Raw genomic sequence first — 25,197 nt, forward strand, 5'->3', positions numbered from 1 at the left:
ACTTCTTTTATATCATTTTCTGAAGTATTTTTTATTCTTCGTCATTTCCCTCGGTCCAGCAAAGTGTCAAGAACTTGCAGCTTTCAAGCAAGTCGAAATAAAAACCCAATATATTCGGAACCGCGGGATGTCGTGACTTCCATTAGCCCCACGACTCCGTGGTAATTTTCATAAACTTCCCCCATGGGCCCAAGAGACCGCGGCTTTATTTGCTTTCTGGCCAACTTTGGGAATGCGGAATGGCAATGGGGATGGGGATGGGGATGGGGATGCAATCAAACGGAATCGAATCGCTCGATTGCGAATGGCCCCCGATAAATGGGCATCGCAGGGAGGCGGTCGCAGCAAATGCATCTTCGAGATGCGCAGCTGCAGGAGGTTGTGTAAGCCCCCGGCCCGGGGGAGAGGGAAGGAAAAGGAAAAGCGTAGATGCAAAGTAAAACTGGCTCTAATCCTGGCCACGGCCCACTGACAAACTGAGCCAGCTGACGGAGATTGACAAACTGACAAACCGAAGCTGGCAGTCACGAGGCGGAAACCTTTCGCGTAATCGTGTTGTCGAAAAAGTGGGAAAAATACAAAAATACAAGAAAAATAGAAGCACGGGCGGGAGAGTGTCGGCTCGTAAAAATCGCAAAACCCAAAGAAACCGAAAAGAAACTCCGCTGCAGCCACTCAAAAGCCTGGTCAAGCTCCCGAGCGACTCAAGCTTGACTCTGCGCTCACTTTCGTTTTCGTTTCGAGCGGAACTCGAGCGGCCCGGCGGCGCGGGGCGGCACGGCGCCGCTGCCGACGCTCTGCCGCCGCGCTGCCGGTGCGCGCCGCGCGCTTTGTCTCGAGCTTTAGTCGCTTGTGTGTGATAAAATCACGTTAGTAATCAATTGCAGGCCCAACAGCCCGGACCACAGAGAGCAGCAGTCGCAGTCGCCACCGATCCACCGATCCACCGATCCACAGTCCACGATCCACCGATCCACGGTTGCTGTTTCTTTCGACCCAGCAGAGATACTTTTTTTTTCGGCCGCCCACTCTTGGCCAAAACGCGTACGTATCTTGAGACAACCCTGTGATGTGCCAAAATGCCAAACGCTATCGCTATCGCGAGGATCCAGAAAACCGAAAGATCGGAATGAAGCCAACACCGAAACACCCACTCACATTTTTTTCTACATTTTTTTTGCTGTGCTCAACGCAATTTTCGAGAATTTCTGGCTTGTGAACAAAACGGGGAAACCCGACGAGAAACTCCCAACTCCGGAGAAAATTCCAGAGTTATCACAAAACACAACAACGTCGAAAAACGCGTGTGCTGGACTACTTCGGTTTCGTCCCACTTCTCGCTGCTGCATTCATTTACCTTGTTCGATTGCCCAATAATGCGAGTTGGTTAACGCAAAAACGTTTTTGATTGCCAATTTCCAAGTTGCGTTTCGGGGGGTTTCGCGTGCAGTGCTGAAATCGGCTCGAAGACGGGGGAGCGGCGCGCAGATCAGGCGGTGGCCAAGAAGCCTGAAACAGTCCAGAGCTACTCAGTGCTTTCTAAGCATCCGCAAGACAGCTCATGTTCTTAGAAGAGCTGAGATGGCTCGGGGCTCTGTGCAGAGCCACCAGGGAATCGATGAAGGCCTCCCCGAGCCTGCAGAGTTGGCCCCAGGAAGTGCACTACTGCGGCCCTGCTTCGGGAAGGGGAAACAGCCAGTCACCGGGCCCAAATGGCGTTCGAGCCCTGATCCCGCCGCTGCTTCGGGGCTTCGCCTTTTAATTGCGACATGTCCGCGGCGCGGCCTGCACTCAATGCCAGATGCGATTTTGTTTTCACGAGTCTTATGATGTTTGTGCAATGGCCCGCGAGTCGCGTAAAAGCCCAGTTCCGTATGCAAACTCCAACAAGGCCCGGGCCCGAGCGGTGGATGTCGAGTCACGTTGCTGATCACTGATCGCTTTTCGGCAATTGTTAGAAGCCAGTGGATCGTGCCGAAAGAGAGGGCCTGAAAGTAAAAGCCAGGCCGGAGACGATGACATAACGCCTGGCTCTGTGGCTGCCGGCACCGCTCTTTCTCTTTCGCCTCTCTGTTGTGCTCGGGCCTTCGGCTCCGGGCTTTGGGCCTGGCGCTTGCGCCCTACTTCGACGGCCGCAGTCTTCGGGCCAAGTTAAGACGCAGACCTGACCGTCAGCACTGCACGCCCGCCCGAGGGGCACTTCCGCTGCGCAGCCCCCTTTCGCGGCCCCCGTGCTGCCAAATTGCCTGACTGATGGCCGATTGACAGCAAAACAAAGCGGCAGAGGCGGCCAAAACAAAGCGGCCCAAAGTACGCTTTCAAGTTCACTTCTTGCCTGCCGCGGCTGGAGATGACTTGGGCTTCGGCGCTCGCAGTTTCCCCCAATTTATTCGGTATTTCCCAAAACGGGCAAGCTCCTTAAATGAGAGTTGGAGAAGTTTTCAGTTTATCAATTAGGGTTGCTAGATAGGGTATGTATTTCACAAACAATTTCACAAAAGTGAAATTTATTTTGGTTCAAAATATCAAAAAACAGCAATAAATTGTCTTAAAGCAGGGTGTTGATTAGGCTGAAAAAGTCAAAAACTAAACGGGTTTATTTTTTATTGTAGTGCAAATGAAAAAGTGGCTAGAATCTTTCCCTAAAATAAGTTAGGTATGACTAAAAACGTTTCATAAACTATAGTAAGCGCTTAGGTTTTTAACCACATTTATGATGACAACTGCCAGAGCCTTCACCTTTGAGCCCGCAATGTCAACTCGCTTTCGTGCCGAAGTCTAATAAGGCAATCAGCGATTCTAATTTGCGGTTTCCCTTACTAAGTACTTAGTGTCTGCCATTAAATTCGGGATGACTCACAATGTTGCCTAGTTGTTGACCAAAGAAATGACACCCCTCTCCTTTCTTCAATTAGAGCTTTGTTTTTGTTTTTGCTCGTTTTGCTGCATTTTCTCACATTTTTGTGTGTAATTACGGATCAGGCCTGGCTTTCGCACCTGCCCGCCTCTCTCCTGCCCCGGGGCCTCATTCAATTTCTTTCAACAAAAGCCCAGCTTTGAAAAGCTTTGCCCATAGAAATTGCACAAAGATTAAAAACAGCCAGCACACACACAGCGCTGCTGGCCAAATGTTTGAGTGAAAAGAAAAACGAAAATTACATAATTTTTGTTGTGATTTATAAGCCCGCCGTTGCACACTGCTGGCATAACTCATACGCCGAGTTGCCCAAGAAATGTCCAATGTTTAAACTTGACCAAAGCGCCGCCTCAGCTGGCCACTGGCCACTGGCCACTGGCCATCGCTGTTGACAGTCGTCGTTAGCATCCGCATCGCCCCGAGACCTTGGGCCGGAGAAGCGAACAACCCACAGACTGGAAATCAAACAAGACGATTTTATTCGGCTTTAGTCTTGGCTTTCATTCCGTCGGTCCTCGGTGTTCACTCTCCTCGCGACACAAGGTCACCGCCCGCCGACTCGCCCCCGCACCACCACTAATTGCCTGCCCTCTCGTTCCAGCGCTCCCGCCCACACACGCGCCCACCTCCCGCTCTCACACACCCCACGCGCGCGCGACAGAGACAGCATGCGGCAGCCCAGCAGTCAGCACCTCCTGGCGATCCTCGTCCTCGGCAGCGCCGCCTGCCTGATCAGCGCCGTGCCGCTGCCGCAGCCCGCCGGCAGCCAGGAGCTCGACGTCCTGCAGATCCCGCTGGCCAACGGCAAGGTGAGTGCCCAGAACGCTGGAAAAAAGGTCAAACGACGCTCGATTTGATCTAAACTTGGGATAGTAGGCTCCCAACATTGGGAGATCTACGTGGAGTGTTCGGGGATGGGTTTCGCAAGGATGAATGCAGATAGATATGTGAATTCCCTATACCTATGATTATGATTGAGGACCGAATTATGTATTTCAGATGAAATAACCTAAGGTGGTCTTAAATTTTTGGAAAAGTTACCTAAGATGAAGTTAAGATAATTTGTTGCCCAAAATGTATTTAAAGATCATCTTATACTATATAAGGAAAAGGTGATAGTTCCAAAAGTGCATAAAGAGTTCGTTTTCACTTAACGTAAGAAGTATATCAGGGGGCTGAAATATATAATATCTTCTAATATAAATAATATAATACATAACCATCTTGACTCCATTTTATACAAAAATTCCCTTAAAATATACCCACTATGTTTGTACCTTCCCATCATATTATGTTATTATAACATCCGCTAATGAGAATATTTAATTCTATTCCATCAACCGTTTAAATTTAGCAACTTTTATTGCGCTGCATCCTAGGAACATTCGGGGCTATCCCAGCCAACCTAAAATACATCACTGAACCTCACTTGAGTTCAATTTGAGAATTAGCGTGGAGGTGATACTTCTTGAGTAAGCCTCTAATTTTGGGGGCAGCATAATCCCCCCAAGCCACCTTCCTGCGTTCCATCGCCACTGTTTACCTAGTTATTGGCACTGCTAAAATAATAGAATCCCAGGAGACCTATCGAGTTGTACAAAGAAGCCTAGTGGAGGGCAAATATTTGCTTGGCTGACTGTATCGAGAAAACGATAAAACAGCCCAAAGTCACACAAGCGAGTGTGTAGATCAAATATTGTCCGAAGCTTTCGTAGGCTTTTCCCCTCAGGCTGGTCCCAGACTTCCAAACCGAAAGGCTGCTTACCACCCCATCAGTATTAAACGTGAAATTCGCCTGGGCTAGGATCTGTAAAGCGGGCAGCTGGCTGCAAAAACAATTTAGGGCCACAAACTGGGGCCTAACTGGCTGGCCAAGTGCCCGAGTCAGTGGAACTCCTGCAGCTACCTTCGCTGGCACTCAGGTGGCGCGGAGTAGCGCGTGCTGCCGCCTCGGTTGCCCTTTCGACCATATTTGCTTGGCAAATTTGCACTTGGACTGCGTTGGCCTGGCTTTTCGGAAGGGGAAGCAAGCGGCCAAACATGTTGGCCAGTCGGCGAAAACTTCCTTTTACTTTTCGGCCGCAGCTTGCGTTTTCGTTTCATTTTTTGGCCAATCCGGGTCTCGGGGTCTCTGGGCCCGTCCAACCTGATCCGAGCGGCGATCTCGTGGAGAGCAGAGCAGCAGTCCAGCAGACCAGCAGACCAGTTCCAAAGAAGCTGGCACACTTGGTACCTGTTTCCTTGGCTGTGCTCGGCTGGGTGTTGGCCCGGCCGAAAAACCGGACTCCCGACCAGAGTTGAGTAAGCCAACTGCAGCTCTGTTATTTTATTACTTAATTGCCGGGCGAGACAGTTCCCCCAGTCCCCATTCGCATTCGATCATCGGCGGGATCATTGTATCACTGTGCCGGCAATTAGCACCCCGTTCGAGCGCCTGCCCTCGCCCCGGCTGATTTGCTGGCCAAAACTATTCGGCCAGGCAGCCGGCCAGTTTTCAGCATTGTTTTATGTCGTTTCATGGCTTTCACTTTGTGCAACAATTTGCACAAATCTCCGAGCCTCCGCGCAGCTGTGGAGGCTCCGTGCAAATATTATACAAATCAGCGTCGTTATGTTTGTCAATCAAAGCTGGCAGGCAATTATCTCTCAAATCCGTGTGAAATACGAAAATGTATCGCGTATTTTTGCCCATAGGAAGTTTTTTGGGTCTACTAACTGTCACAAATGAACCCAGTAAACTGCTTATTTTTACGTTTTTTTAAATGCCAAATACATACGCTGATACAAAAAGTGGTTTAAGTAACTGAACTTTTTTGATAAACAAGAGGGAGATAGATTTTTTCGTTAGGAACTAACTTACTTCTGTCCATTTTAACTGAAAAGAAGTTGACCATTTTCGAAGCTTAGCTCACATGGCTTTCAAGACTGAAGTAACAATGCAACCCTCTCAAGATGTGCTGTAAAATGGTTTATGATATGTTGAAAGCCCAACATGATTTAATCTGGGGCCACCAAAACTGCAGCTTGCCACAGAGCGTTGGGCAACCCAGTGATATCATGCAGACATAATATATTTTAAATGCCTGCACCCACGCCGGCACTATAACATCTCTGAACATCTGCAAAAGAGCCAAAAAAGCCAGCAAATAAACCGAAAAAATTCCAGCCCAAAAGCAAATGTTACACAAAACGGTGAGCATTGTTGTTGCCCAATTTGGCTCTGCGGCTAAGAGCGAAAACTGGGTCAAAACTTAGCCCACAAAACGCTGATACGTTAATGAAGTCGATTTGTGTATTACTGTGCATATATATAGTTCACTCACAGTGCGAGCCGATGCTCATCTCGGCGTGTTGACATGCCTTGCGCCATAAATCACTTAACGAGACGATGACAATGGCGATTGAACTGGCTGCCCAGAAGCAGGGGAATTCGGGGAAAATCGGGCAAAAATATATAGACAGGCGGAGCTGCGGACCATTTTCTCGATGCGGTGCGATGTCAACTGCAATGATGTCTCCATTGTTGTCACTTGCTCGCACTTCGGCTCGCCTGCCTCTTGGTATAACAAACACATTTGGGGGAAGCCGAGCGCTAGGGACTGCCAGGCAGCTCCCCTCTCCATAGAGTCCAGGGCTCCCCGATCATGGACTAAATAAGGGGCCATACTTGACTCAATAAGCAGTTTAATGTTTGAAAATAGGTAAATAGGTAACTCCTATAATAATACGGTTTGACTTGATTTAAAAGTTGTTCCCTTCCATTTTTCTGCATTTATTGTTTGCTTCTTCCTTATTTTTGTTATATTTTTCTTAATTATTTACCCAATGCTATGTGTCTCTCTATGGACTGTGTGTTACTTTTGCCTTGCACCCACCCCGAGTAAACTTTGCCTGATTCCCTGCCAAGAGCAGACGCTCACCCAGTGATAGACTTTCCGCTTGCGTAACCAGTGGCTCCTGCCCGCCCCTTCTGGCAGCCCCTGCCCCACTGCGCCACTGGGCCGAACAACTTCCTCTCTTCGCGCTCCTGCACACACATCACGCATACGCCGTGTTGTGCGACGAGAAAACGTCAATCGCAGCTCGCCGTAGTGGCTGTGGCTGCAATTTGTTGGTAGCTGCATTTGGCTAAGTGGCACCGAGACGCGCTTGCCTTGTCTGCCATGTCGGGCGGAGGGAAGGCATGGACAATTTATACAGCAGGGAGTCCCAAATGCGAAAAATAGCTCCACAGACAGGCTTGTTGGCTTGGGCGATTAGCCAGTGCTTGGGAATAATTAACCCGGCCACCAGCCAATGTCTTGTGGCTCACTTGATTTATTCGTTTTCGAATTCCAGTTTCGCCCGTTTTTCAATTTAATTTAATTGTGTCGCGTATTTATTAGCCGCCGAACAAGGCCCCTTGGCGGGCCAACTGACAAGTGGCTAAAAGGCTTCGCCGACCGCCCCTCCCCTGGATTAGCAATGGGCGTGGCCCGGTGTGTCTGTGTGGATTTAGAAGCCTATCCACTGGCACTGCGGTCATGACACGCACTGTCGTTGAGGTCGCGTTTGCAATTAAATCGGAATTTCAATTTGTTTTCGTGGAATGTTGCGGCTGTGGCGCAGCCCAAGCGCTCTATAAAAAGCATTCAAAATAGGCGAACAAGATATGATCCCTAACAAGATATTACGATGAATAATGCCACACGAATGTATATTTGGAACGGCTATCTGCATACTTATATTAGACAGACAGTGCCACAGACCAGCACTAAAGCTCTTTAACCAGCATTTAAGTCTGAATAAAATATCCACAAACATAAAATAAAATATACCAGTTTGCTTTGTTAATTTATGCACAGCCTGTGACTTATCGAATCTAGTTTCTTGGCCGGGGGCTTTTACACTCGTTTATATCTCTTTCTACGAGAGCTTGACTTTGGCAGTAATTTGTGGCATTTTATCGAGTCGAGAGTCGCCTTAAGTTGGTTAAGGTCAAGGCAATTTATACATTCAACGGCGCTCCCATCAATTGTTTTCTTTCTGACTATTTTTCTGGCTTCCATTCGATTCGATTCGATTGATTCGGTTCTGTATAAGCGGTGTCTTCCGCCTTGGCATGAGCCGAAACTGAAACTGAAAACGAAATTACCAACATACTGCAGACTGCTTAAAATTCACAGCATTCGCTTTAATGACGTTTGCCACGAGGCGGCTCCTGGGCTTGAACTCATTTGAAATTCATTAAGATGTCCCATAAAAACGTAACTTCTGCCTTAAGTAGTTTCTGGCCCCCTGGCCCCTGCAAAGGCTCCTTCCCCGGGCAATATCCAAACAATTGTCGCACTAAACTGACACTGACAGACAGCTTAAAATATGATGATGAATATACACTGCGGGGGAGAACGGGACGGGGCGAAAGGGAGACACGGAGTTGGCAACAGTTTGTTGGCCAAACTAGCAAAAGTTTATTTTATGCTCCTCATCATCGTTATCATGGCCGTCATAATCATCGTCGCCGCTGCTGACTTCCGCCCGCGTGTAAAAGTCAACTTCCGCACTGACTTTTGAGTCAATTAAACACTGCAACAGCAGCAACATCCAGCCCCCGAGAAATAACTATATCCATATATATGGCTATATCCACGGCCTGGGGATCTCTTTCGCCTTTAAGTAGCATTCCGAAAGTTAGCTGGCTGAAAACGTGACAGTTTTATGGGAATACCCTGCAAAATTCCAAGTGCATAGTCTCATTAACTGGCCAAGATGTGCTTCGGCGAGAGGCCAACAGAGGTGGACACATGCGAAAGCCATTAACAATTGGAATAATGGGCAGGTAAAAACAATGGTAGAATATAGACAATTGCCTCATTAACCGCAGGTATTGTCGGCGATGATATATGGGGGATATGTATAGTCATTGAATATTTATAAATATTAGTCAAACAGATGGTTTAATAGTGTTTGGTAAATAATTGGTAATTGGGATATAATATATAATTTTCTGGGATACACGGCCTAAAAGTAGGCAACAATATATTTTAAAAATCATGATTTTACTGCATACCGTTAGGCACTTTTATAAGTGATTTTAAAGCCGTTCAGCAGTAAAAACCTTAAAAAAATAAATAATTTAGTTCTTAGATATTATTCCTTTCCTCTATAAAAATCCAATACTTTGCCCACTGTCTTTATCTCTTGGTCCATTAAGAGTATTAAAACTTCGACTTCATTGTCCGATATTGAAATGGCTGCCCAGCACAACCTTTTTATTTTGTTTTTTTGTTCACTGTAGAGCAGCGGAAGAAACTTTTCCAATTGTTAAAGTGTTGATGCTATATTATTAGATTGTGCTGCTTTTGAGCTGCTTGGAATCCCTTGCACCTGGTGGCACCTTGACAATTGTTGCAACTAAGAAGTCGCCTTTGCCTCCGCCCTTGCTTTTTTGCTGCTTAGTGACTCGTGCTGTTGATTGTCCAAAAGTTAGCTGCCTCCTTGGCGGCCCGTTCAGCCATTCATCCACCGCCCACAAAATGCAATTTTAATGCAATTTGAAAATTTATTGTGCAATATTTTCTTGGCTTAGACAGCTTATTGCTGTTGTTGTTGCACAGTTGGCAATTGCCCATTAACGTTAACAACTTTTTGCCAAGTCATTTGGCTTTCTGGGCCCCCTGACTCTTGGTTTTTCTATATTTTTGAGTTAGGGGGTCGAAGAGCAGCAGCACCGCCACCCACTAAACTGAAGCACCACACCGCCCACTTGGCCCAAGGAAACTCAACTAAAACAGGGCCACTCGATGTGGTGCTGCGGCGATAGAAGATCTCCTGTAGCCCCAGAAAAATTACAATTTACACTGTCGACTTGATTGCACCAATGACAGGGGCGCCCCGAATGGGGTCGGGGGGCAACCACCAGCAACTCATTGTCTGAAGTGAAAGTTTTGTCAATTTGCGGGCACTTTGGGGCCTTTTGTTTTCTTCGTCTGGCATCTGCTGAAGCTGCGGCCGCCTCGTCTTCTCCGCTGTTTCACTGCCAGGTTATGCAACAGATGTACGAAATTATATAGGTATTATTGCTTATCCCGACCGCAGAAAAAGTAATTCACACTTAAAACCAGTCTCTGCCAACCTGAAAGTCAACTGGGCTTCAAATGGCTAAGGTCGCGGGGAAAGGCTTTGTCTGCAGCTCTTTTCTGCCAGTCATCCAATTCTTTGTATTGTTTATAAATATTAAATGAGTCTGAAGATTCTTTAAACAGGTAAACAGGCTTATGAACGATTTGTTTATTTATGTGGGTGTCACTCACTATCTATGTAAATTGGCCGAACTTCCCCAAACTAGTAATTAATGCATAAAAGCATGAGGTTTTAATAAAATATGAGCATTCCAAGTATACATATATTTTTTTAATTATTGTAAGAAAAACAAATAAACTTGCTATCGTAAATGTATCTTAGCCGTTTCTTGGAGCTAAAACTCGTTCCTTCCATCCCCTTTTACAGGAAATCGATGTCTTGACATTGGGCGCCAAAGACCAAGAAACATTGATAGCCGATCGCAACAAGCGGACGATTGGACTGCTGCGCGAACTGTTCCCCGACATCACCAAGGTAAGCACCCTCTTATAGATCATAGACCTGTATGTACCATGAACCATAAGCCGCCCCGAAGCCCCTCTGTCCCTCTGAATCGTCAGCCAATCCCATTTGTAGAGCCAACTATACCAATCCACTCAGACACTTTTAGCCCGGGCTCCTAGGAACCCAGAATGAAAAAAGATAAGAAAAGAAAACCATATACCCCTGTCTATACGAAAGTGTATTGAACTTGGCGCCACGCGACATGTTTTCCTCACATAGGAGATCAATGTGCAGATCAATCGCCTAGTGAATAATGTGTTGCAACGCGTGGGGCCCGTGGTTCTGGGCACGATCCTCAACCCGGCCTTCGACCGGGGTCTGCATCCCCGCCAGCCAGCCAAAGAGGACGACGCTGGCGCAGGGGAGGACAAGGAGCAGGGCTCCAAGGACTATGACCAACTGCCCGAGGACCTAACCCAGTTCCAGCCCGATGCCGATTTTGCAAAGGAGCGCTGACGAGAAAACAATAAGAAAATCGTAGCCTAAGGCTTTATCCCGATACAAATATTGGCTTGGTCCCCTCCTCTCTCCTCTGGAAATGCGTACCTCCAACTGTTGCATGTTTTTCTTTAGGCTTAGCAAACGAGCACTCCACCCAGCACCCAACCAAACCACCCCCGAACTCAGCATGCCAGCACCACCACCTCCACCCAGTAGCAGAGGTTGAACCACCCGCAAAGACACATGAACAGACACGAACACAGACACAAGTAGACAACACCCACAATTAAGTTTTCAGCCTGCAAACAGATATAATCATCATCCCAACAATTGGCCAAGATCATCAGAACAGTCAACAATCGACCAACCAACAACAGTCAGCTACTGCATCTACTGCATCTCATGTGGAAAGCACCACCAAAAAACAACCAGAACCACCAAAGAATCTCACTTACCCAGTACAAAGCCACATATTTTCTGCTGACCTTTCGCTGATCTCTCGATCTAGGAAATCGACTCGATAGTCAATCGAATTATAGCCCAGGTGATTCGGGTGGCCGGTCCGGGTCTCCTGAATAGCATATTGTCCGGAAACCGCGGTGGTGCGGGTGGTGCAGCAGGCGGTGGCAGTACAACGCCCGCCTCCGATTTCGATGCCGACTTCGATGCGGACTTCGATGATGACGATGACAGCTCGGCGCCATCCAGCAGTCCGGCGACGAGGAGTGCCAGTGCACCACCATTGCCGGAACTACCGAGCCAGGGGGCCAACGAAGTGGAGGAAAGCCGGCGGGTGAAGATCGATCTGCCCACGTTTGCGCCACAAACTGGCACCGGAACGAAAGGTGACGAAAGCTCTAACAATCAGGCATCTTCATCCCCAACAACAAGTACAACAACCACCACCAGTCCCAGTAATCCAACAACAACCACTAGCAGCACCACTAGTAGCACCACTAGCACGCCAGTGGAGGAGCTGGTCCAGCTGTTGCCGCGCTTCTTGGAGCCGGCGACAACCTCGGGTCCAGCTCCAAGTCCAAGTCCAAGTCCAACTCCAAATCCAACTCCATCTCCAGCAACAACGATAACGACAACTTTGCCTGCAACAACCACCACCACCACTACTACCACTTCTAGCACCCCACCAATAATTGAACCCACCACCACCACCACCACCAACATTCTGTTCCCCACCAACAACAGCATCGAAGAACCACAATTGCTAACCATAATAGCCGATATAAACCGTTTATTAAATTCTACCAATTATTTTATTACAACCAGAGATAATCTAACAACAACAACCACAACAACAAAGGCCACAACAATTGACAACAACAACATTACGAAATTATTGCCCGTCTTTGATTGAGCACTTAGCAAAAAGGGCAGAGTTTAAAAGGCAAACAAGGATTTGAAAGCAACAACCACCATCACAACAACAACCACAACAAGAACAACAACCACCAGAACAACAACAATCACATAAGGATGAAGATGAGAAGCAAGAGAGCATCAGTAACGTCATTTAGAAAAAGCATTTTCGATTTCGAACAGAGATTGTGGCTCATTATATAGCAAATGGAGAGGAAACTCTGGAATCGGTTCAAAAGTTGTGGGTCAAGTGGCTTCAAAATTAATATTTTCGAAAGAATTTTCTAAGAAATTAAGATTGGTTTTCAAATTCTACATAGTTCTTGGTATTTGAACATTTTTCTTTAAGAAACCACCTTACAACCACCTTAAGTCGCTCCGGAACCACGCCCCTCACTCCACTCTCATATATGCCGTAGTTTTCACCCTCTGAACCGCTTCGCACATGTATTCTAAAATCAGCCCCATGTAAATTGTTGATTTTCCCAGTAAGCCTTAAGTTCCATGCTCCGTCCAAAAACCCTTGACCAAGCCCCCAAGCACCATCCGCATTGTATGTAACCAAAACTGAGCCACTGAAGTTAACTAATCTCCCCTACCCTCCACTCAAACCCTCTCAAAACCCTATGCACCTGCACCACCGTACCTAAATTCGTATACGCACCACGTGGTTGTTGTAGCAAATCGACGACCAGGCGAACCGCATTATCTCGAAGCTCCTGAGAACCTTGGGACCCACGGTGCTGCGTACCGCCATCCAGGGCAACAGTGCGAATGCGGCCAGGACCAGTTTCGATGCGGATTTCGATGATGACGACGATGAGAGCTCCAAGAGCAGCAGCTCCACCAGCACCACCTCCACCTCCGGGGGTGACAGTGGCACCCGGGTGACCATCGAACTGCCCACCTTCGAGCCAGATGATGACAACGAGATCGATGCGGAGAAAAGCAGCAGCAGCACCACCACCACTACCAGCACCTCAACCACCGAATCCAACTAAAGTGCGTTTCATTTGCTACAACAACTGTGAAAAACTCAAACCAAAAGTGTCACTGGAATCATTGACGGGTGTCTAAAAGTATGCTACTAAATATTCTGAGCTCCGAACTCCACCACAACGTTCTGTTTTCGTTGCATACTGTTAGACACTTTAATGACACTTACTGTTAGACACTTTTAGACACTTAAATGATGTTTTCATCTTGTGATTTCTTTGGCACCCGCATCAATTACGGATTTTTTATATTTAAGTGGTATACACCATTTGATTATAAATGATTCAAGATGTCTCTTTGGTTTTGATATTATAAAGCTCTGACAAGCAGTACTATTGAATTGGCTTTTAAAATTGGTTTCTCTTTCCCTTACAAATTTTCCCGCGCAGCACAACAACAACCACCAAACCACCCTCTACAGAAATTGATATAAACGTTAAAGGAGTATAATAAAATGAAAGTGAAGTTCTCATTGAATTGGCATTGTTAACCAACACTTGATTGTTTTGAAATTACCTTTAGCACACTGGTTTTCAGCACACATACGCACTCACCAGCCTTCTCTCTCTCTCTCTCTCTCTGTCTCTGTTTTTTGTTTTCCACTCTCCCTGTCCCTTTCTGTCTCTCACTATCTATCTCTCTCTTTCTGACTGTCATCTTCTCCTAAAATGTTTCCCTTAATCTTGTTTCTCTCCACTTTTTACCTTATTTTCTTCTTATTTCGTTCCTGCTCCCTCATGCGCACGCTCATTCCACATAGGTTAGTAGGTGTTTTTTACAAAATAAATTAATATATATTACATTTATATTGTACTAGTTGTGTAAGCCATTTTTAATACATTTCCAAATATACCGAAATAATTTGTATTCTCCTGTGACTTTTTGCTCAAGCCAGAAACATCACATTTTTAGAGATTTCAAAGCTTTGTGGATGGTGTCTAAGAGTAGGCAACATATTGTTAATTTCTGTATATATCACATTTAATATTTTCCTGCCTGCTTTTGGACACTTCAAAAAAGAGTTGTGATGTACCTAGAGATTTTCAAAAATCTCCAAAAATATTCATACACACTTTTGGTGCCCAGACAGATTCGAAAAAAGCGTGTACAAATCCCATTAAGCTCATTTTTGTCGCTCTCGAAACGATGGTGAATTGTGGGTTGGTTGGGTGTTTTTTCCTCACGACTGCACTCGTACACTCACCACACTCACGAGTGCATTTCATCCCGAAACTATCTCTGCTCTCATCCCCAGAATTAATTTTCGATACTCAGTGTACTCATTTCCGCACTCATTTTCGCCGTCTTCGTATTTTCGCCCGCCGCAGAATAAAGAAACAAAAACAAAAGAGTTGACAGGGACTTACAGAGATTCGCTTGCCACCTTTCCGCAAATAAAGAAAATAATTAAGAACGCTTGAAAAGTATACCCAAGGAAGCGTAAACGATAGTCGATGTCTGATAATGTGGATTTCTAGACTAAGCGCTCCTCTCCGTTTATCTTTACCTATCTCTCTCTATCTGTGCTGTCTCGCTCCTTTTGTTTTTCTCTTTTGCTTATTTTTGTATCTTTTTCTCTTTATTTTCATGTTCCATTAAAACCCGATTCGATTTGTGCAATGCAAATAACTCACCACCAAAACAATCAAATCAAATCAATCAAAAAATACGAACAATGCTCCACCGAAAACTGATAACCGATAACTGATAACTGATAACCGATAACGATAACGATAACTGACAACCGCAAATGTATACACAAATACATCGAACGCATTTGTGCACGTATTCGATAACTGCCATCAATCAATCGATCGATTTCGACACAACAATCGACAACGAAAATCGCCTGTGCAAATGATCAACAAAAACCATCTAACCACTCTGTCTCCACCTAACCCCACATTCACCCTAACCTCACAAACGATGACATAACCTCACTTGTGTTGAACTCACCATACCCGAACACACTGGAAAAAATAAAAACCAAAACGACACGAAATACACACGAAACACTGTTAAACACACACATAACACGTCGCCGAATCCTACGCTTTGCCTATCCCTCAAACCCTCGACCTTGGGCTTTTCACCCACCCACCCTTGAACCCTCTCCCTCCACTCACCCCTCCCCACCACACGCACATAATCAACGCTACAAAAAATTTAAAATTTCTAAACCAACACCCACAATAAAAAATAATGCAACAAATGCCCCACCAAAAATATAAACACACCTATGACCAAAACCCGAAAAACCCCAAAAGAATGGAGCCACCGATACCCAGATCGACTTATCGGCCATCAACAAGCAACTGGAGGAGACGATCCGAGTGGCCCGTCAGGTAAAGGAGGCGGAAGCCGCCGCCGCCGCCGTGGCCGCCCAATCCCTGTCCCCGTCTTCCGCCTCCTCGCCGATCGCCCAGGCGCCCATTCCCCTGAAGTCCAACGAGCCCATCCAGCTGAGCTTCAACAATGAACTGCCCAGTGTCTCGACCTCGGCCGGTGTGAATGACAAGGCCTTGAGCACCAACGATCTGCAGCTGTCCGAGTCCAAGTCGCCGGCGATCGATGAGCTGACCCTTGACTCCGCGGAGGAGACTGCCGACCTGGACGATCGCAACAAGAGGTAAGTGAGGGTTCCCCTTTACCATATCGTTGCCAAACACTTTAATAACACAAAACACAACTAATCGCACGCCTTACTTTCCTTTTCACCCCTAAAACAATTCAACAACAAATAAAAAATCAATATCAAATCAAAAAAACTATAAATCCCTATTTTATAAAAAATCAACAACACATGAATACGCCCCACAACCAACCAATATACGATTGTATAATATCAAAACTAAAAAATAAAATTCAACAACATTTGAAACTCACTCGACCATTACCCAATTGGAATGGATACCCCACCTCAACCACTAACTAATGCAAAAAATATTCGAAACATATAAATCAAAATTCAACATTTGGAATTCACCCAACAACTACCCAATGGGAATGGAATGTCCTCACCTCAACAATCAAATTCAACAACAAATCAACAACACATGAATCGAAATCAACAACAAATCTATATTCGTCAACCATATGATTTCGAATGGATAATGACCAATAGCAATCTGTTCAAAAGGTTCCTCAGCTTCGGCGGTGCAGGTCTGGCCGGTGGCTCAAGCGGCGGAGCAGGTGGCTCGCCCAGCGGCAATGCTCTGGGAGCCGGAGGCTCCGGCAACTTCCTGCTGGACGTGGTGAGGGTGAGTACCTCCTGCATATTTAGCGACCCATCCAGAGGTGTCTTATTGGGATATTCCACCCCTCTCGCAACACCAGCTCTTCTCGGGCAGCGTTCAGACCCAGCAGGGCGACGAGGCGGCCAACTCGGTGGGCGGCGGCGCCGGCAGCAGTAGCGGCGGCAGCTTGGGCGGCGACGGGGACGCGGATGGCGACAGCACCCGCAACGCCGACGGCTACACCGAGGGCATTCCCGGCCCGGTCACGCGCCTCGTGGTGCTGGCCAACCGCGGACTGGCCAACCTGGTCCAGGACTTGATACTGGTGAGTGTGCGAATAGCTTTTTATGATCGATTAGGTCACAAGAAAAGGGTTTTCGACTTAAACGTAATGCTTTCTAATACTTTTTCACTACATGGTTACTTATATGCCATCCCCTTCTCCTTGCAGCGCGTCGCGGCCACCAGCGAGAAGTTCGTGAACTTCAAGGCCAAGCTGATAACGGCGCTGATCTAAGGTCAGGGGTCAGCTCCGGCCACGCCCTCGCCCGAATTAGTCAAGTCACCAACCTGTACAGAGTCAAATGCAGCAGATCACCCTCTCTCGCTCCCCCCGGAACGTCTGTCTCTATCTCCCTCTGTCTCCCCGCCCCAAGAAACTCCTCCCGCCCCTCACACCCACACACACGCCCACTCACTCACACGGAGACAACTTTGTTGTGCATCATTCGATCAAAGAAATTTCCCGGCCACTTCCATATTTTTTTAAACTTTTAGCCAATTTTTTTTATAACAAAAACGGAGTTAGTTCGATTAACTAAACACAAAAAATCATAAAACTAAGCAAAATTGAAAAAATACAAACAAGAATTTTATTTATATGTATCAATAAAACAAAATCAAAACGAAAGTGCGAAAGCGACATTAATACGCCTAGGTAGAGAAGAAGCGCCCGAAACAGATATTCCCGTCCTAGAGCTACGCCTTATATCTTCTCCCCACTCCCACTGGCTTTTGTAAATATTTGCTATTTGCAACTTTCCTCACCACTTCTGATCTTTTGCTAGCCGCTTCCTCCTTTTTGTGTATATTTTGTGTTCTATTAAAAAATCATGACTGTGGTGTTTTATTTACTATTATTTTTAATTATTTTAAACGAAAACGAAGCGAAGAGATGAAGAAGAAGAAGAAGAGTTGATGAGAGCACGACGAAGGACCCGTCAAGTTTCTACTAGAAGAAAGGTTTTTGATTGCTGTTGTTGGTCGCAGAACCAGAAACACCCGTACACACGACGCGCACACTCACTGAAGCATACTCAACACACACACCCATATGCAGCGATTCGATACGCCCATTATATGTTATATAGATCCGTTCTTGTTCGACCCCTGTGTCCCTGGATTTGTTTGTAACCCCCGTACTCCTAAGCGAATTGTGTTTTCTCACTACGATTTTTTCTAGCCTAGCTAAGTGAATCTTTCGAAAAATGTGTATAAAATAAAGTGAAATGATTTCAAGTACGAGCTGCTCGGCGTTTTTTCTGGGGCTGGGTGGGCTTGAACTCTGCACAGGTTACAAAATGCGAAAAAACCTGCGAATCGAAAGAAAAATCTTTAATTTACGCCTCTGTTTTGTAAGCCTAATATTAAAAAACGAGGAATACTGTTATAAGTTGGTAATTTATAAGTTATAATATGGTAATTTGAAAAGTTCAACCGCGTAGTATTAAATTCAAAGCGAAAATATGTGTATTGATTATGCAACTACAGGAGTTCATATGTTTTTTTGACCAGTGTAATGGGTAATGGGTATATTTTATAAACTAATTACGCACACGCTTCAATAAAGTGCGTTTCATGCGCTCTAAAAATGGCTAATATGGAAAATTACTCATCAGCAAGCCAATCGCATTTTATATTCGCAAATCCAGCTACCACAAAATATGCCAGCACAATAACCATTGTGAGAAATGTTTTCGGGCAATTAAAAAGCACTTGCAGTATTTGCACAATTTCGCAGTGAGCTGCTTGGCTGCTCGGCTGCCACCCTCTGGAATCTGGTTTATAAATATCTGGATTATCCATCTCAAAACATTGCGTGGCTCGCCTGAATGAATGGCTGAGGGACTAAATGACTGACTGACTGACTGACTGACTGACTGACTGACTGACTGACTTACTGGTGCGCATGCGTGGCATGTGTGCGGTCCAGAAAAACCGAAAACAGGGAGGGCAGAGGGAAGGTCAGGGTCTAAAGTGCCACTTCCGCTTTCCGCAGCTCCACACAAAAGCAAACAAATCGCCGATGGACAAGTGGAGATGGATATGGGCTACTTATCCTTGGATCGCCGGCCACTTGATGCCCAATTAGTGGCGCACAAGTGCCGGGCACTGAGCAGTCGGCGAGCCCCGCTTGTTTTGACAAGTGCACACATTTAGCGGAGGAAGCGCGCTCGTTATTGTTTCCCATCTTCACGCACAATTTGTCGTCACTAGCCGATGACTTAATTCATTTAGCAGAACAGAAGCGAGCGTGCGAGCACAAATATGTGGGTGGGGGCCTGTTCCTTGTGGAGAAGTGGATATAGTCGGGAACCGGCCAGAGAATCCGTTCAGTCGCTCGCCAGCCGCCCATCGCCGCGGTCACCGCATGGCGGTCTCGTCCTCCTACTTGATGGCGGTGTTCGCCCAGGACAGCAATAGCAGTGGCAGTGCCACCGGGAGCGGCTGCAGTGGCGCAGCCGCCGACTCCGAGGACTCACAGATGGGCCTGGAAACCCCGGGGACCCAGGGCTGCCCCGGTAGCCAGGGGAGCAGGAGGCGGCCGCCGCGCCAGAAGATCAACGCTAGGGAGCGCTACAGGACATTCAAGTGCGTCCACAAGAAACCAAACATTCAACCCACTGTTTATAATAATTGTATCTTATCAATTTTGCAAAACCAGTGTAAATTCCGCCTACGAGGCCCTGCGGAACCTAATACCCACGGAACCCATGAATCGCAAGCTGTCGAAAATAGAAATCATTCGCCTGGCCAGCAGCTACATAACGCATCTGAGTAGCACCCTAGAAACAGGTTTGAAACAGCTATCCACTTAAAAATGTTCATCTAAATTATAAAATTAACTTCGAAAGGAACGGAATGCCAGCCGTGTTTGCTACGCAAGTACGCGAATGAGGGGATGACCAGACGGATCAGCATATGCACCTTCTGCCTAAAAACCAAATGAAGTTTTCGATTTCGGGCATATTTATTCGTAGTCGTACATTTTTCGTCGTATCTATTGCATTTAAGTTCTTCTTTCGAAAACCACCTTTGAATTGAGCGCCCAAAGCAGCGCCATCTATGGCAACCGTCTGGAAGGAGAACTGAACTGCTTGCGAGGAGTGAACTGCTTTTAGTACACCTTTGTCATTTCGATCTCTTCATATTTATTGAAATTAAAATATAAACAGAATAAAGAACAAATTAAGGGCACACAAGTCTTTACTCAGATATTTAAGGGGGAAAACAAAGCAAGCAAATGTTTCGATTGCCGTCGAAGTCTCGCCCTCTGCTCGGCTGTTTTTCGCAACTAAAAAACGCTGAGTGTTCTGCAATGCGAATAAAATACTTACAAAACCGAAGTAAACATTTTACAGAATCAGAACTTAATATGCTTTAATGAAAGAACAAGTAGGTTAAATAACCAGCAAGGAAATAATATACATTTAACATTTTAAAAAGTCCCGCCTAGAAGCCAGAACTGAACAAATAGCTCTTAAATAGCTGATGACTTGGCCCACAATAGCTCTTGGGCACTTTGCTCAACAAAGAAACGGCCACTCTAATTGCGCCAAAATATTTGGAAGCGCAACTGAAAAAGTAAATACTTAACTTAAAACTCATTAAAGAAGTAAAGCCCCCGCGATGGCCACGAAACGTGTGCTGACGCCCAGCAAAACAGAAAATGCCACTGCCGACGGGCCGGCCGCCAATCCTGTGAAGAAATTCAAGGAGCAACTGGACTTTGGGGCCGACGAACTGGAGAACATCGATTGGGGCGACGATGACGACTTCGACTTGGCGGTGGCTGGGGCTGTGGACTCCATAAGCAACCACAGACTGGATCTGGGCCACTGGCAGCGGTGCGAGGTGGTGCAGGTGGAGCAGCTGCCCAAGAAGCAGGGGCTGCAAATCCACGTGAAGAGGATTTCTGGCGGGGATCCGGAAACGGCTGTGTGCCAACTGCACGCACCCTGGAGCCACATGGCCCTGCAGGCCGGGGACACCGTCTCCCTGATGGGCCGGTGGGATCCATCCGCCGGGTGCCATGTGGTCGACAAGGAGCAGGGCTACTGCGTCTCACAGCCGGATTTCCTCATTTCCGGCACCACAGTCACCGGCTCCCTCTTCTGCAAGCGCAAGTCCGTTCTGCAGGAGCGCTTCCGCGGGCTGGACTCTGGCAGCTCCATAGTGGGTACTCCTCCGGATCCACAGAACCCATCTAATCCCCGTATCATCCCCTTTGCAGATGGTCATTGGCACCCTGGTGCACGAGTTGCTGCAAAAGGTTCTCCGCCAGAAGCTCTCCAAGAAGGAACACATCCTATCTGCCCTCCAGGAGATGCTGGCCAGCTCTGCCTTGGCCCATCTCCTCTACGCCAGCAATCTCAGCCAGGCGGAAATGGAGGCGCAGCTGCTGAAGTTCATCGATCCCATTGTCAGCTTTGTGGCGCAATATGTAAAGGGTGAAAAGCCGGATGTCCTGCTGCCTGATGTCTATCGCGGTCGCATCCACGAGATCCGCGACATAGAGGAGAACCTCTGGGTGCCCCAGTTGGGGCTCAAGGGCAAGGTGGATGTCTCCGTGAAGGTGAGGAATCACCTGCGCAAGGAGGAAATCATACCGCTGGAACTGAAGACCGGCCGGGCCAGCTTTTCCATGGAGCACAAGGGGCAGCTGCTGCTCTACCAGCTGATGCACTCTGCCCAGGGCAGGGACACCCAGTCGGGGCTGCTCCTCTACCTCAAGGAGGGCCTTCTGCGCGAGGTTCCTAGCGGGAGGAACGAGCAGCGGGACCTTGTAATGCTCCGGAATGAGTTGGCCCACTGGCTGACGCGGGAAGTAGTCATCCCAGCAGGCAAGGACGATCCCCTGGAGCCTCTGCAGCTACCCGAACCTGTTTACCATCACAGCGCCTGCGGCAACTGCGCCTACAACACCATCTGCTCCAGCTTTGCCCAGAGAGATCCAAGCCTGGAACTCAGCGACTCACATCCGCTCAAAAAACTCATGCCACAGCTTCTGGGGCACCTCAAAGAGCCGGATCACGCCTATGTGCAGCACTGGTGCGGCTTGCTTGCCCTCGAGGAGCAGCACAATCGTCTGTCCTCGCACTCGCGATCCTTTTGGACGGAGGATCCGGTTAGGAGGCAACAGCAGGGCAGAGCCGTGTGCCAGCTGAGGCTAGTGAAGGCCCAGAAGGTTATTTTTGAAGAGGGACGCTATCGTCAGAGCCTGGAGCTCGATGAAGAGGCCGACGCCAGCCGAGATCTCAGCCTCAGTGGGGTATTTTAGTCCCAATCCCCCCACAGACAGTGTTCTAATCTCGAATCTTTCTTGCAGTTTGACGTGGGCGAATATGTGGTGATCAGCTCCAGTGGGCGCCTGGCCATTGCCTCTGGTTATATTGTATCCCTGGAGGCTCGTCGCTTGGACCTCCGCCTCGAGCGAGATCTAAGCCAGCTTTACGGGCAGGAAACCTTCATCATGGACAAGCACGAGTCACAGAGCTTTGCCACTTTCAATTTCACCAATCTTGGGCTGTTGCTCTCCGACGGCGAGCGCTTCCAGGAGCTGAGGGACATTATAGTGGCCAAGAAGCAGCCGGAGCAGCACAAGGTTCTGCCCAAGATCATCCTCACCAAAGGAGCTCCCATGCTGCTGCACTTGAACAAGGTGCAAAAGACCGCTGCTCTGCGCGCTTTGACCACCAGCAGTCACCTCTTGATCAAGGGTTTGCCGGGCACTGGAAAAACGCAGACGTTGGTTTCCCTGGTCAGGTTGCTTCATCTGCTCGGCAAGAGTGTCCTCATCACAGCGCAAACTCACTCGGCCGTGGACAATCTTCTGCTGCGCTTGCTGCCCTTTGATCTGCCCCTGATGAGATTGGGCTCCGGCTCTAGAATTCACAGCCAGCTGGAGGAGATAAGCGAGGACAGGCTTACGAAGGACTGCAAAACGGTGGAGGAACTGGAAAAGGCGCTGGAGCAGCCCTCCATTGTGGGGGTGACCTGCCTGGGAGCCGGACACCCACTCTTCCAGCGTCGCCAGTTCGACTACTGCATTGTAGACGAAGCTACGCAGGTGTTGCAGCCCACTGTACTGCGTCCATTGATTCACTGCAGCAAGTTCGTCCTCGTGGGCGATCCGGAGCAGCTGCCACCGATTGTCAGGTCGAAGGAGGCCCGTCTGCGGGGAGCGGATGAGACTTTGTTCCAGAGATTGGACTCCGAACGGGCGACCGCTGTGCTCAGTCTGCAGTACCGCATGAACAAGACCATCTCCCGGCTGGCCAATGAGCTTACCTACGGCGGAGCCCTAAAGTGCGCCTCCGAGGAGGTTTCCGACGCCAGATTCCAGGTGGATTTATGCAGCCAAGCTCCCCGGTGGGTGCAGCGTGCCTTGCTAACCCATCTGGAGCAGGCTGTCACCCTGATAGATACTGGCAATTGCACCGACCGCTGCCAGGAGTTCGTGCAGGCATCCCAGCGACTGGGGGAGACCTGCTCCTCCATCGAGCAAAGCTTCGGCGAAGACAAAGACGAGGAACGCAAGCACACGGCCAAAAGGAGAGTATCCAAGTACACCAATTACTGCGAAGCGGCCGTCGTGATGCACTTGCTGAGGCAACTATTGAAATCCGGCTTCGAGGCCTCCAGGATTGGCGTGATTGCTCCGTACCGAGCGCAGGTGGAGCTGCTCAAGAAGCTGGTCTCCAAACTGGACCCCGACCTGGAGTGCAACACTGTGGACCAGTTCCAGGGCAGGGATAAGAACCTGATCATATACAGCTGTTCCAAGACAGGCGGCGAGTCCGCTGACATGGAACGCTCGCGGGAGGCGGAGATCCTCGAGGATCAGCGCCGCCTGACAGTGGCCATAACCCGCGCCAAGAACAAGCTCATCCTGCTGGGGGATGTCCAGTGCCTCGAGCAGTACGGCCCCTTCCGGCGACTCTTCAAGCACATCCCGGACAGATGTCGTCTCAAGTTGGAGGAGGGGCGCATGGAGTTCACCTGGCAGGGAATCCAAGGCGACCTGGCCGCCCTGATGGAGACCTAGGTAATTGTTATGCATGCATGCCTTTGTTGTTTGGTGGTGAGCCACCCTTGGGAAATATTATTACTTTGTTTTTTGATTGTTGAATTGGCTGGATAAATTGATTGTTTTAAACGATACCTAATCTTAAGGCCCTTTGATACTATAATTTCGAGCATCCTTAGTGGGGGAAAACCTTTAAAATTCGAATGAACATGACAATCAATGAGCAAAATGTAAGAAACTAATTTCAAAGGCTTAAAGAATTCCCAATAATATCCCCTAAAATATTGTGATTACATTGCATTATCAGGGATTTCCCTGGTCCAAGGTTTGAAGTAATCCTTTAATCCCCAAAACAGCTTAATAAACTATTTTCCTTGAAGGGCCCCTACATTTTCTTCCCACCCACTCCACTTAGTGAACGGTCCGTGTGTGCTGCTCCCACCACCTTCTTAGCCCAGTCCCCGTACTACTCCTCCCTCCGAACGGAAGTTGGGCACCCCGAGGTCTGAGCGCTGCTCTGCGTGCCCTGAATACATGGGTATGTAAGCATGTACTGGCGAGTACATGGAGACCGTATGGAGACCCGGTAAAGGGCTACTTGCAGCGGATGCATTTAACAGCCAGGAGGCGAACGTGAGTCATCCTGGAGATGATTATCGTATCATTATCGTCGTCGTCATCGTCGTCCACGCGGGTGTGTTATGTTCGCCTGGGCAAATAGCAGCTACCAAATGCGAGATTGATTGCCCTCAAAAGCAGGAAAGGCGAGAGCAGAAATAAAAACGAAACCGATTGAAATGGAATTTAATGAAATGAGAAGACAGCTCTAAAAATAGGTAAGGGGAAAGGCTGGAAGGAGAGCCGACTTCTGAATACTCTTTATAGTCTACTAAAATCAAGTTGATATTAGTAAAACTGCGTTGCCATTCAGTGTATTTCGAGTGATACATCTTGGATTAGAATTGTAAAATATTAGGTCTCTTAACCAGCAACTCTATATGACACAAAAACGTATGTATAGACAGAGAAAAAATGATCAGATATGATTATAATTTTCTTGAAGTTCGGTATCAATTCTTTCTATAGGGGTATCACTTTTACTTCGCCATCTTGCTTTTTTCTCTCTTTGTCTCTTTTGGAGAGTTACCTTGCTCTTGATCATAATTTTCATGAAGTTCGGTATCAATTCTTTCTATAGGGGTATCACTTTTACTTCGCCATCTTGCTTTTAGCTCTCTTTGTCTCTTTTGGAGAGTTACCTTGCTCTTTTCTCTCTTTCCGGTTTTCAGAGAGGTTTT

At 47.6% G+C, this 25,197-nt stretch overlaps 3 protein-coding genes across 8 annotated transcripts; all 3 read left to right on the forward strand.

Annotated features, from left to right (window-relative positions):
- The first annotated feature begins 886 nt into the window (after window positions 1-886).
- Window positions 887-18,114, forward strand: LOC108027577 (uncharacterized). 6 transcript variants are annotated; one of them, XM_017099085.3, is made up of 7 exons: window positions 887-1,044; window positions 3,519-3,726; window positions 10,406-10,513; window positions 15,622-15,983; window positions 16,479-16,614; window positions 16,691-16,915; window positions 17,042-18,114. In XM_017099085.3, the coding sequence occupies exons 2-7, from the start codon at window positions 3,586-3,588 to the stop codon at window positions 17,105-17,107; spliced, it is 1,038 nt and encodes a 345-aa protein (XP_016954574.1). In that variant the 5' UTR covers window positions 887-1,044; window positions 3,519-3,585; the 3' UTR covers window positions 17,108-18,114. The 6 variants fall into 6 exon arrangements, with proteins under 6 accessions (XP_016954574.1, XP_016954575.1, XP_016954577.1 ...); XM_017099086.3 differs by having other exon boundaries at window positions 16,494-16,614; XM_017099088.3 differs by lacking the exons at window positions 15,622-15,983; window positions 16,479-16,614; window positions 16,691-16,915; window positions 17,042-18,114 and adding exons at window positions 13,039-13,360; window positions 13,744-14,221.
- Window positions 18,115-19,224: 1,110 nt separating this feature from the next.
- LOC108027522 (transcription factor 15) lies at window positions 19,225-20,072 on the forward strand. Its single transcript, XM_017098965.3, has 3 exons — window positions 19,225-19,461; window positions 19,535-19,665; window positions 19,725-20,072. The coding sequence occupies exons 1-3, from the start codon at window positions 19,241-19,243 to the stop codon at window positions 19,817-19,819; spliced, it is 447 nt and encodes a 148-aa protein (XP_016954454.1). The 5' UTR covers window positions 19,225-19,240; the 3' UTR covers window positions 19,820-20,072.
- Window positions 20,073-20,434: 362 nt separating this feature from the next.
- Window positions 20,435-24,287, forward strand: LOC108027608 (DNA replication ATP-dependent helicase/nuclease DNA2). Its single transcript, XM_017099129.3, has 3 exons — window positions 20,435-21,045; window positions 21,104-22,141; window positions 22,199-24,287. Exons 1-3 carry the CDS (start codon window positions 20,500-20,502, stop codon window positions 23,915-23,917), a joined length of 3,303 nt encoding a protein of 1,100 aa, XP_016954618.1. The 5' UTR covers window positions 20,435-20,499; the 3' UTR covers window positions 23,918-24,287.
- Window positions 24,288-25,197: the final 910 nt, after the last annotated feature.

Source organism: Drosophila biarmipes, chromosome X, assembly GCF_025231255.1.
Source record: "Drosophila biarmipes strain raj3 chromosome X, RU_DBia_V1.1, whole genome shotgun sequence".
Lineage (NCBI taxonomy): Eukaryota > Metazoa > Arthropoda > Insecta > Diptera > Drosophilidae > Drosophila > Drosophila biarmipes.